Source organism: Colias philodice, chromosome 6 (assembly GCF_061535455.1).
Source record: "Colias philodice isolate Cphi_HAF_F1 chromosome 6, ilColPhil1 Martin Lab GWU primary, whole genome shotgun sequence".
In the NCBI taxonomy this organism is placed as follows: domain Eukaryota; kingdom Metazoa; phylum Arthropoda; class Insecta; order Lepidoptera; family Pieridae; genus Colias; species Colias philodice.
In genome coordinates, this window is record NC_143091.1 from 8,126,034 (window position 1) to 8,139,394 (window position 13,361).

General features: G+C 33.1%; 3 protein-coding genes across 6 annotated transcripts in view; 2 read left to right on the forward strand and 1 right to left on the reverse strand.

Moving 5' to 3' along the window:
- Positions 1-1,407: 1,407 nt before the first annotated feature.
- On the forward strand, positions 1,408-3,151 carry LOC149487866 (uncharacterized). The gene is made up of 3 exons (XM_089695788.1): positions 1,408-1,413; positions 2,287-2,498; positions 2,767-3,151. Exons 1-3 carry the CDS (start codon positions 1,408-1,410, stop codon positions 2,963-2,965), a joined length of 417 nt encoding a protein of 138 aa, XP_089551914.1. The 3' UTR covers positions 2,966-3,151.
- Positions 3,152-3,531: 380 nt separating this feature from the next.
- LOC149487867 (myrosinase 1-like) lies at positions 3,532-9,464 on the forward strand. Of its 2 annotated transcripts, none has more exons than XM_089696559.1 (9): positions 3,532-3,684; positions 4,609-4,700; positions 5,608-5,876; positions 5,961-6,365; positions 6,469-6,771; positions 6,852-6,986; positions 7,297-7,403; positions 7,714-7,849; positions 9,181-9,464. In XM_089696559.1, exons 1-9 carry the CDS (start codon positions 3,641-3,643, stop codon positions 9,202-9,204), a joined length of 1,515 nt encoding a protein of 504 aa, XP_089552685.1. In that variant the 5' UTR covers positions 3,532-3,640; the 3' UTR covers positions 9,205-9,464. The 2 variants fall into 2 exon arrangements, with proteins under 2 accessions (XP_089552685.1, XP_089552686.1); XM_089696560.1 differs by lacking the exon at positions 9,181-9,464 and adding an exon at positions 8,198-8,307.
- The window catches only part of yki (Transcriptional coactivator yki), a 30,320-nt gene continuing 26,190 nt past the window's right edge, over positions 9,232-13,361 (reverse strand). For all 3 annotated transcript variants that reach the window (XM_089696563.1, XM_089696562.1, XM_089696561.1), the window contains 3 exons: positions 13,124-13,281; positions 12,444-12,728; positions 9,232-11,847 (listed from right to left, as the gene is read on the reverse strand). In XM_089696563.1, the coding sequence (XP_089552689.1) occupies positions 11,752-11,847; positions 12,444-12,728; positions 13,124-13,281 (539 nt within the window). In that variant the 3' untranslated portion in view covers positions 9,232-11,751. The remainder of the gene's footprint in view (positions 11,848-12,443; positions 12,729-13,123; positions 13,282-13,361) is intronic.

Below are 13,361 nucleotides of genomic sequence, written 5' to 3' on the forward strand. Positions count from 1 at the left end.
GCGTGATTGGGTAACAGACAGACAGACAGACAGTGTTACTTTCGCATTTATAATACATATTAGTATGGATTAATATGCCTATAAGCTGGGACAATGGAATTCGATACTATATTGAATAGCGGTATTAATTATAGTAAGTCCGGTTCAATCAAGTTTCACATCTGTCAAGTGTTTTGTTAACTATTCAATGTAAATTATCGCGGATGATACTTTAATAGTATAGTGGTCATAGAAATCTTAATAACAAGACACTAGAAGTCGTAAGCGTGCGTGACCTTGTCGCCACTCAGGTGATTTGCACATCACCAGTGCATTCGTCACTGTTCAGTTGCTCTGGAGACGTATGAGTGTATACATGGTGTGTTTCAGCAATTCCCATTGCGGATATTCTTCCACAAGTTGTAATTATACTTATAAAGGAATAATATTTCATCGGAAAATATTTTTTTTTAGAAATAATGCCGTTTTTCCTTAAAATTATAGAATATTTACAAGTATTACGAGTGTCACCATAGTAATCGAAATAACAATGAATGACACAGTCGACCATTCTTATTATCACGTTTGTTCGTATTGGACCAAAAAGTCTCATATACTTAGGGATGTTATTCTAAAATAAACCGTAAATTCGTGCGTTAGGATACATATTCAAAAGCTTAATTTAATAGATAAGTTAGTTTTCACTAAAATCAAGCTGTCCAATAAAAGGCATAGTTTACTTGTGTGTACTGTTTAGCTTTCGGTTTGAATGTGTTGATTTTGGCGACAGCGGTTTTCATACGAATTATGACATTACAGCACTTCTATGTGTCTTGTTATTTAGATTTCTATGATAGTGGTAGAGGCTGTAAAGTGATTTAATTGTTTATTTTTCATATTGAATATCTTTTTAGGGTTTCATACCCAAAGGGTAAATCAGGATTCAGGACCCTATTACTAAGCCTCCGCTGTCTGTATGTCTCCAAGCTGTAGCTTTTACCGCGATTGCTAGACAGCTGAAATTTTCACAAATGATGTATTTCCATTGCCGCTAAAACAAAAAAGAAATATATATATTAAGGTACCTTAATATTTTTGTAATATACATAAAATAAACGTGTTTTTTTCGTATTTTTTTTTGCTCAATATTAAATATTAGTACCTACCTATATCTACAACAATTTTTCTACTCATGACTAGTTCTAAAATGCGTGAGTTGGTCATAATTTTAAATAGAGTCATTTCTCTAGTCATCAAAATAAAGGCTTAATTTCTCCTTTTATCCCATTATAATGGATATATGTATGCTATGCTCTGCGGCTTCATGGAAATAAGGGGGGGCTTAGCTATTTTTTATTTTATTTCTTGTCGATAAATTATACAAAATCCTACTTTGCCATTAATTATGTACAAACAAATTATCACAACATGTCAGTATTTAAAAGGTAAATTAATATTTATGGCATAATATTATATTACCTTAAGTTTTCAGGCGGTCAATCTATGTTTACTTTTGAATAATAATAATTATTTATTTGCCATTATAAATCTTTAACGTAGGTTAAAGGTTTATAATGGCAAATAAAACAAACACATAGGAGCGTAAATTCAGGGCTTTTTAATCGTAAATATAAGATATTTTATGGCGTGCTATTATTTAAATTTTATTCATAGATTATACATCAATAGATAAAAAATAGTTTTTCTTGGATAATACAGTACTTATTAAATATTTTGAATCAAATACATACAAATATTAAATAAAAATCTTTATTTTTTTATTTTAATGGTATGAGGAATTATATCTTGTTCATCATGTTGATCATACCCTATTAGCCTAACTGATAAGTTCGATCAATTTTGTTATGTGAAACATATATAAGAAGAGGTAGGCTGTGTAAACATATCTTAATGAAATTCACATGGTCTCTTCGACACCATACAAGCAACCATCTTCTTCTCCAAATTCAGCTTTTCTATGAACATTGTTTTTATGATTCGAATTTGCCAAACTTGTCCCAAAGGGTTTTCTTTTTCTAAAGTAAGGGGGAACATGTGGAAAACCAACAGTACATATAACATAGGTGTATGGCGCACTACGATATTATTTTTGATTGTACGTTCTGAATACATTGTATTAAGACGAAAGACTACCATATTTAACTGTTAAGTCAATTTTCAGTTTAAATCCAGTTTATTAAAAATTACCCGTTTAATTTTCTTAACACTCAACCTGCTTTATGGTTCGTATAGGTACGCACACAGAAAACCATTTCCAATTAAATAATATAAAACACGTTTCAGTAGCTTCGCTCCGCATCTGGATTCGGTCGCGCTAGAGTTCTTCTGAAGGAGTTCTGCGGTGACATCAGAGCTCTCTGGCGGTATGGCGCGCCGTTCCCAACCTTCCTCAAACTCATTGGGACCCTGCTGTTGTGCCTCGTTGTGATAATGCCTCTCATATACCCGTTCTTCATTTTCGCCCTGACTTATTTTACTTATGAGAGCCTTTTTTTAAGGTAAATATTATATAATATATTCGATCGATTCGTTTGTTTATAAGCCTTTCAACGCGCTCAGTATGTAGTTTCACTGTCAGTCTTACCTTTGCATTTAAAATACATACCTATTATAACTTATAAGATATCATATTCACATAAGAAAAGAATCATGAGAATGGATAAGAATTGAAATCGATGTTATAAATCTGACTATATGAACGACGCACTTTCGTCATATCTAAAGTATCGCTGCTTTCCCTCTATAAAACGCACATAAATTTTTCAGTTGGTGGCTAGATCAGCCATGGAGATTTCAACCAATAAGAATTGTAAAGCGAGGTCTCTCCTGCGCCTTCCGACCCTGTAACGCTATGGATGTATGGAAAGTTCGGGAAGTTCTTACGAGAGGCATTCTTCTAGCACATTCTCTCGCTACATCTGTGGACTATTTGTGTGTCATGCAAGGTCTCCTTGATGAAGCCTAAATAAAACCACAAAAGATCCCATCAAGGAAATAAGTAGAAGTTTTTACAGGAAAATCGTTCGGCCAGTACAATCTCAAGGATCAATACTATACTATGTTAGTATAACAAGGAACTATTAAAGTCATAGACTTTGCCAAGGCTAAATTCTGTATTGTTTTATCCTATTTTATTATTGGTACAGATAATGAAGACATACCATTTTTACGTTAATTGTAGATCAAGGTAAATAAAATCATAAACTTATTTAAAACCCCCACAAAACAACTAATAATTAATTTAATTCAGTATTTAAAAAAATAATGCATTGTGTAAAAAATCTCATTTGAAAAATTTACTTAGCAACAGCAATAAAACCCCGATAAGATGATGTGCGATCTAAAATTGCGTAATTTATCCCCTAGAATGAGAAAAATAGATAAATAGATTCTTATCAATATTATCATGAAACTAAGTTAGGTACATATTCTGTATACTGATTACATGCTTCTAAAAATCAAACGGTAGGTGGGCGAAGTACATTTCACAAATACTTACAGGTAAGGATTATCTCTGTACAAAATTGACACTATCTGAAATGAGAACCTCTCGAGCTATCAAGAGACCGCCATGTTTAAAAAGAAATAAAACAATATAGGCGCGCTACAGTGCGGTTGAGAGAAGCGCCGTCATCACACGATGGCGAGTTTGACTGTTTTTGTTGTTTTGGCTTTAGCCTGTGGGTAAGTGTATAGCATTGTTCAAATTTAATTTTAATACCATTTTATCGTGCCCCTTACGCATATAAAACAAATTCTCACATCAAATTGAACTCTAGTTAACTTTCTCACGAACGTTTTTCATTTGTTTTATTCAAAAACAGAACAGAGTTGACAGTTAATTTGCATTTACAAAATAAAAGTGATAAATCTTTAGGTATATATATTCTATATCTGATATGTAATAAAACTATGATTTATTTATTACCAATACTCTCATCCTGTTCCAAAATACAAAATTATGTATTTAAGGTTATCTTTGAACAAGAGGTCACATTGATTGATACCTCAGTGTATAGATAAAAAAATAAATTTACATTTATTATTCAAAACATGTCATGATTCATGGATACTGGTCTATAGTCTATAACCTCAGGTTGACTCTATATAGTCTCGCTTTCCATCGATAGCAGCTCGTTATTTGCAATTCATTGTATCAACACACTCCAACATTAAACAAACACGATGATACAAAACAGACCTTGCAGCATATTCAAATAAAGTCTATTTTGCTTATTAAAATAACTGGATCTATTCCCATTAATGTACTAATGATATTTTACCAAACTACTTTATATATCTTGCATACCTACATATTTATCAATAATGTTTCCAATTAATGATGTTGCGAATATCGAAATTAAAATTTCAAATTAAAACACAAATAATTAATTTCTAAATTCTTAAGATCAAAGTTCGTAATAGTTGACTGAAATGTGCAATATTTAATTGGTAGTTTTTTGTATGTAGAGTTCGGGAAAAAAGATCGTTCCCAGAGATTCGACGCGACGATTCTTAGTTCATCTTTTTCCTCTTATTACCCTGAGAGACAAAGCTAATTTTAATCGAAATTGCTTTGAACATAATACATATATATGTATGTTTTAGGAGTTATGCTGAATACACAAAGTTCCCAGAAGGGTTCACTTTCGGTGTAGCCACAGCTGCTCACCAGATCGAAGGAGCGTGGAATGTTAGCGGTAAGTAACTTGGTTGGAACTCAAAATTGAATTCCATCATAATAAAGCCAAAAGCCTATTAAGTTTTTAATAATCCTAAAGAACTTTAGTTTACTAAAGTTTTATTCCATTAAAAGGCAATGTTTCGTGATAACAAATAAACGTAACGTATATTACTCTATTATAATTCTTCAAATTAATTAGGTAGAGCTAATATAAATGAAATAAGTAATAGAGTTTTAAGTTACCTACATAGGTATGTAGTTTGATAAATAACTTTAGTAACCATGCTTTCAACTCCGTATGTTGTGTCTTTATAATTTTTAGTAGTGGCATGGAGATAATATCTTTTAAAATCTGACGTATAGTAAAAAAACTAGCATGTTCAATGTTACAGTTTATGCCCTTAATAATTCTCAACAATACAAGTTTGCAACTGTCGTCTTTTCAAATGGGCAACGACATCCGTTCTTAAAAGAGAAATAGGACATAGAAAAGATATATATTTATTATATGAATTCCATAGGTTACATAATTTGTTTTGTTGTTCTGTAATACATCAAAGAAGCTTTAGTATTATCTCGTGCGCTGAGTGCTGTCGATCAAATCGTTATCGGTGACCTTAACCATAGTTTTATTATTGATTCTTAAAAAGTCATATGACGAGATAGTAGGACACAGGAAAAATGCCACGATGATGTAAATAAAAAAAATAATATGTAATATGAAAGCCATTAAAAGTAACGCAAAGCAAAAAATGCATTATGCAAGATATAGTGCTTAATCTAGCTACGCACTAGTTCTAGACACATTAAATGTTTATACTATGGCCTTCACCGAATACAGGAAAACTAAATCTCGTTCCAGTGTCCTTTTAAATTTTAATGAAATACAATGATATTATAATATTTCTTTCTCTCTTCTACAGGAAAGTCTGAAAACGTATGGGACCGTTTAACGCACACGCAACCTTGGATGGTGGCTGATGGCACTAATGGAGATATCGCGTGCGACTCCTACAACCGATACAAAGAGGACGTTGAAGAATTGGCCTATCTCGGAGTAGATTTCTACCGATTTTCCTTTTCTTGGGCAAGACTGTTACCTACTGGCCGCATTGATGAAATTAACCCCGATGGAGTTCGTTATTACCACGACCTTCTGGATGCACTCGCTGAGAAAAATATTGAACCTTTGGTAATAATCCTTTCGACTGTGCATTTAAAGAGTTCAATAGTTGTTAAATAAATTTGTATAATTTAATATTATCTTCTGTTTTAGGTTACATTATTCCACTGGGACTTACCGCAAACTCTTCAAGACCTAGGAGGCTGGGCAAATCCTAAAATGGTTGACTATTTCTACGACTATGCTGATTTCTGCTTCCGTGAATACGGTGACAAAATTAAATCGTGGATCACTTTCAACGAGCCTTATGAAATATGCGAAGATGCCTACGGTGATGTGAAGAAAGCACCGGCCGTTGACAGTCACGGAGTTGGAAACTACTTGTGCAGTGACAACCTTTTGAAATCTCACGCTGAAGCGTATCATTTATATAACGAAACTTACAGACCCAAGCAAGACGGTAGGATAATGATCTCGATCAACTCTATTTGGTACGAACCTAGTGATCCCAATGATCCTGAACAAGTCGCTTTAGCTGAAGTCGCCAATCAGTTTAAGGTACCATATACTATGTCTTTTCATATTTATTATATTAACAGTCTTAAAGGAGTTACTTATGTCTTAGTATACGACGCCATCTTTATATTAATCTTTATTTCAGTTCGGTTGGTTTGCTCACCCAATCTTCACAGAAGAAGGTGGATACCCAACAGTGATGGTGGAAAACGTTGCTCAACAGAGCCAAGCGGAGGGTTTGCGTAAATCGCGTTTAGAACAATTCGATGACTACTGGCTTAACCGTATTAAGGGCACATCAGACTTCCTTGGCATTAACCATTATACTACTCACTTAATCACTGGCCCAGGTGTTGATCCCACTGCAAAGTCACCTTCTTGGTTGAAGGACATTGGTGCCGTTACTTCCTTGCAAGTTGGAGAGTCAACTGCTTCTGAATGGTTCAGAGTAAGCATATGTGTTTTATGATAAGTATTTATAGACTTATTTTGAGGTTATAATGTATACTTATGAAAATTTTTTCTCAGGTAGTGCCTACAGGATTCGCAAACTTACTGCGTTGGTGCAAGAGCACTTACAATGATCCTCCAATTTACATTACTGAGAACGGCTACTCTGATCGCGGAACCTTGGAAGATTACGGTCGTATCAAATATTTTAATGTGAGTACTGCTTTGTTTATTAAATTAAAATTTAAATAAATAAAGAGACTGCATACGTTATAGAACAGGTGCCATTAGCTGTTTGCATATCTAATGCAAAATTCGTGTAAGTCACGAGCACCATCATTACTCACAAGAAATAGATCCTTTATGAAAATAGTACTCAAACTAGTATCGTTTAATACAACATGTTCAAGAATAACGTATATTATGTATTTAAATAAAGAGAATGGGAAATATTTTTTCCGAAATTTACTTTTGTTTAATATTATTGTAGAACTTAGTTACATTTACATATTATTCATTTCAGGATCACTTAAGCGAAATTTTAAATGTGATCAACGACGACGGCGTGAAAGTTCTCGGCTACACAGCTTGGACTCTTATGGATAACTTTGAATGGAGAGCTGGATTCTCGTATGTAAAATATAATTAGTAATTTATATTTCTAATGTTTTTACAACTGTATCTTTTATCTTTTCTCTTCACATCAGTATTAAAGAAAATCGACTTATTCCTAACTCAATAAAGGGTAAGTGAAACACCTGCAAAATGATTTGGGAAAATCATTGCTTCACGAATTGTTTTCAGTTTCATAGCCAAACTAGAAATACATTGAACTGATACATTTTTATAATTCACGAAAAAAAGCTTCACACATTGATTGTTGAATTTAGTTATTATTAATTTTATTAAAGTTGCAATTTTTGTCATTTTTGTTTCACAGAGAACGCTTTGGCTTTTACCACGTAGATATCACTGACCCTAACAGACCCCGTACTCCAAAACTGTCAGTAGAATATTACAAGAAGCTCATCGCTAACCGAGAGTTGCCTCAAGATGATCGCTTCAAGGAACCCTCAGTACGTATTTTATTGTATAATTGATACAAATTGCATGCATACAGCTGCTACTTAGGAAGAGAATGTAATATAAGTATTTAAAGAAACAGAAACAAAAATGACAGCGATATAAAGATCGTCTAACGCCATCACTTTCCCATACTGGAAATAATACTGCTATAAGCTATTAGATGTCATGGTAAAAGTTTATAGCTTCTATTAATAAATATATTTTAGTAATGGACGTGATTTTTAAAGATGGTTATAATCAGTCTAAACATAATCACGCCCATTATCAAAAAGAATTTAGTTATTGCCAATAAGAACTGCTTCATAACTGTTAAATAACTTTTGATTTGCTTTCAACAGATGAGGAGGCGGTACTAACTTTTCTGCAATGGTGAATAACGCTTATTGCTACATTGTATTATAAAAAAATCCTGCAGAATACATATATTTATTAAATTTATTTCATAACATCTGAGTTTATATTTTCCTTTTATTTTCGCATAATCCCTAAACCTATGCTCTAAGTCTAAACCTTTTCCTTCTTGGCATACCTACCTTCTATTGAATATTTTCTGTATATTGATTATTTGTGTTGTACAACATTTTAGTTGATCACTAGTTACAATGATTATTACTAAGTACATAGATTACAAGTTACAGTTCAAAAACTGTTATTACTTAACTTTTATAACACTGCCTCCAAAATACACGGACATTAATTGGTTTAAATTTAAATATTTGGCACATTCTTTAAACATTTATTAGGAGAACATAAGACAGCATATTATCAAAGATCAAATTTGATGCCAATCTAATAAAATATTTTTTTTAGTAAGGGCCGATTTTTCAATGCTTGGTTAAAACTTATCCGTCCAATAAAGTATTACACGATAATATGTCAATTACGGGCAATTAGAATACGTTTTTAAAATGATAGTTTTATACATGATTCGACGAATAAGTTTTATCCAAGGATTGAAAAATCGGCCCTAACTTTATTCCAATAAATAAAAATAGTTTAGTTACTGTAGTTTAAAAGCTCTTGGTATGTATTTACTACACATATGAAAATACTTTAATACGTATAGGTTTGGTTATGGTTTATAATTTAATTTTACGTATATTATATGTATGCCTTTGAGTGCCAAAAATTGTGTATCTAGCCTATCCTAGTGATCCACTGCAAATAATACGCTTTCAAATTATTTTATTATTTAATTGCATGGAATAATAGAACATGTATTTACAAAATATTGAGTAGCATTGCTGACATAGCCTTTCTGCGTTTTTTTAACTACTTACGCATAAATCTAAGTGAATTTAAAAAGAGTTCATTTTTTCAGACACGTCTAAAAATGGAACTATGAGTTGGAAGAAATAAAAATAACAATGGATATATTTAAACAAATATTTATTTAATTCATATCAGAATTTCAAATTATATACAATGAAATTATTGAAAGTGGTTAGCGAATGATATTAGATATAATTTCATTGTTATAACACTGATATACGTAATGTTATATACACTACAGAGAAAACTTGCATGTGTTGTCAGACTGAAAAGATATGTTTGTAAAATAATTAAAGACTATACTTAGAAATAAATCATATAGTTCACTTGAAATATTGTTCCGAATATTATTCTTTTAAAAGCCAGAAACACGCTATATGACGCGGCACCGGCGACGCACAGACGGTAAGCAACATGGAATGTTTCTTTTAGTTTTGTCGAAGTAGCGACGACCTAGTAGGACTAATAACCTTTAAGCAAACATCTTTTTATTCGGTTGGCGGTAGCTGTACAAAGAAAACTGCAGCTTCGCAATGAAATACATATTTTCCAAAAAAATAATATTAGTACATAAGTAAGATATGAAAGAGAAGTTTTGTGCGCACTGTTATATATTACACCACATGCACATTTACATAAATACGTGACAATTTTAAAGTTGTTAACTTAAACGAGATTAATACTCCCCTACGCATACATTCCTACTAAGTTTTCGCTATTGGCTACACACTGTAGTGTATTGTTTTGTCTCTTAAAAAATAAGTTATAACGCAGCCATAGCTATAAACATTCAACGACACTGAAGTCACTTCATTACAATCTAAAACCCTAGGTACGAGGAAAGAAGCAAAAGTGCAGAATAATGAACCGAACAATATGAGAAGCATCATTACTTACGAGATATAAAAATTAATACACAACAAATACAAAATAAAGTACAACGAAGACATCTACAGAGTACAAAATAAAATGTATAATAAACCCAGCACCGTTACAACTAATTATAATAGTTACACAGTTGCTATTTAAACACTATTTTATCATAAATGAAGATTACATTTAAGTCTTACAAGAATAAAGTACATTTACTAATATGGCAAAGTTTTCAATGTAGCATTTTTAAAATAAAGACCTAATTTTAATATTACTGAATTCATACAAACTCTAGAGACTAGGTGGGCTAAACGTAATTTTGAAGAGTTTTGTTAAGCCAATGAGTTATTTTTAAATAAAGTGAGTCGACTACGTAGCCACAAAAATAGCCAGTGAATAGTCGTAAATAAAATTGACCTACTTCGATATTGCACTTTCATAGAAGTATGCAAACGTTTCGGCTTTAACCAAGGCAGAAGCACGTGCTCGGCCGACTGCGGGCACGCTCAGCGGACGATCTCTACGTCATAGTAACCTAGCGGCACCCTCTCACACACAAGAAAGATACGAATACGTAGTCCACTGCGAACTAAACATTATTTATTAACTTAATAGTTGCCAAAATATCTAACTACGTCACGATAAACTAATCTAAATCATAATCTCGAAAAATACACAAGGACGGTGTAAGTAGACAAAAAAACGTTACTACAACACATACGGTACATAAGTAGTTTTATTCTGTCCAAACAATACATGAATCGATGTAGATTGTTCGGTAAACATTTGTAGAAATATATCTTTATTATTACCTTAATAATAACACAATAAATACATTTTATAAAGGCACAATAAGGCACTGTTACGTCGAGATGTTATCACAATCAAAGTTTCATCGATAAAGTTATATTGTATAATCGTCAATATTGACACAACTACACATTAGTCTATTCGAAGGATAGGATTTCCGATAGTCTCGATCGGGAAGAATAAAGGAAACCTAGCTTGCGAGATTATATAATGCAATATGGCTCCTTTCAGCGGGGAAAGAAGGTAATGCAACGACCGCTTCATTTTGATTTATGTTGGCATAGAGGAGTACCTCAATTAGTATTTACAAATGACTAGCCATCCAATATAGTAGTGGCTAAAATACTTTAATACTATATTCTTAGTCTTATAATTCAGAACAAACATGCAACTCCAAGATAATGTTTACAATGGACTGATATGAATTTTTCCATTTCTGAAACGCAACGCAATTCTTTATTATTAATAAGGCCAATTATGAGCCTTTAAAATGGTATCATATCTTATATCTGAAATTACTTGTATCTGATACACAATTCATTATAACTATTTCGTAATACATTAATTGAATACATTAAGTAATCGGTATTATTAGAAGTTTCCATTTCTTTCCAATAAATGCAGAGATTTTACAGCTGAAATATTAAGTAGAATTTTAAAATAAATAATTGGTAAGACATGAGTTTTATAAGCATAGAAACTGATTTTAATAACGTTAACAGATAACGCAACGCAACATGCCGTTCGTCTGTTAGAACGCTAAGTCATTAAAGATATTCAATTAATGTATTACGAATTAATCACACGAAACCACCCAATAAACTGATTGTCACTTCTGATTGATTGCTTGGTAATTGCCATGAATACTATTCGTCGGTAGCTAAGTACGCTATACGCAATAAGTTTGTGAGCATTGTACGTTTAGTCGATAGACTGTCTACAGCCAAGTCAGCACGTTGTCCGGTTTGTTTGGTGTCGAGTTGATCAAGGACTGCACGTCGTCTAATAATATATCATTTGTAAATTCCCCCAACTGAAATCAAATGGTTTATAGTTAGATATAGTATTTATGGTGTGTAATATAATAATTATAACTTGGACTGGACTACAACCTGGACTTAATAATATATCGTATCCTTAACTCATATTTAGTGAATGTTTTATGGGTTGAACACGAAAATATCGAATAAGTATTTGAGGTAAATATTGTGCCATTGGTCAACAATAGTCCAAACAATAAGATAAAGTAAGGGAGCATTAATTTGAGCTTTGAATTTTTAAAGTGAAACTTTTATTACATCGTCTCAAACTTTTTGGTCTGTGTAGCGCATATCGCGTGACGGTCGAACCGTACGATAATTATCCTACAAATACGATAATTTTGTGCCTAAGTTTCACTTTTACCGTGGTTTCATAAAACCACACAACATTTTTTTGTTAATATAAACAAAATCTTGCTTTCTGGTGCTTATGTGGCGCCATAATTTTTTTCTGGTAAGTGACTCACTTATGGCCAAAACTTTTAAACATCTTTAATTCTGCACTCGTAAATAAGCAAGTAAAGATAGCAAATGAAAACTTCGTGATAAATTTTATACAAATTCTAACAATATAATACAAATGGCTTACCAGGTCATCAGTATCGCCTAGTGTTATGTCCGCAGTATCAAGATTGGCTCCGGCCTCGCTGGTGCAGTCCATGCGGTCGTCCATGCCCAGGAAGCCCTCAGGAGTATGCGGCATCGAGTACGACTGCGAGACTGCCATGCCCAGCCCACTGTCCGCTGACTCCTGGCGCTGGTGGTCGTTCAGACCGGGCAGGAAGGGATCCAGAGAGAGGTCAGTAGTGGCCGCTCCAGTGCTGTTGGCGAGCGAAGACACTATAGAGGATGACTGCCGCGCCATTAGTTCTTGCTGGAAGTGATATGTTCTCGTGGTTAATACAAAATATAGATGGACAAATAGTTGATGGAATAGTGCGAAGTTGGTTTGCAATTTTGAATGCTACCTAACAACAAAATTGTCACTAAAATAATGGAGAAACTTATTGCACTATTGAAATTTTAATATACTTTGCATTAGAACCGTGACCAGAAAATATCGATTTGAATTTCAAATCCACATTTCAAACGAAAAAGTTTTGATGTACAAAATCATATTACATATTATTATAATTTATTATCTATATAATATTAAAAAAATACCAATGCTCAATATCAGTAAGCGTTTCAAGAAACAATTTTCTGACACTTGTGATTTCTTAAAACTATTCGCAACATCTTCAAAGTAAATGTGAGGAAAGTGCAAACCTGGAGCCGTATCTCCTGCTGGCGTTGTTTCAGCCGTTCACGCTCGAGCTGTAATGACTGCAGACGCAGTTTCTGTTGGCAAGCTTGCACCGATGCGTTCGCCCACCCGCCGCCCGCCGCTCCAGCGTTCGCCGCCGGCGTGCGCTGCAAATGTTGTGCTGAAATAACAACGAAAAAAATATCAACACCGGCTCAAATATATCACAAAATTTACCTAAAAGATGTAAGTTGATCAACT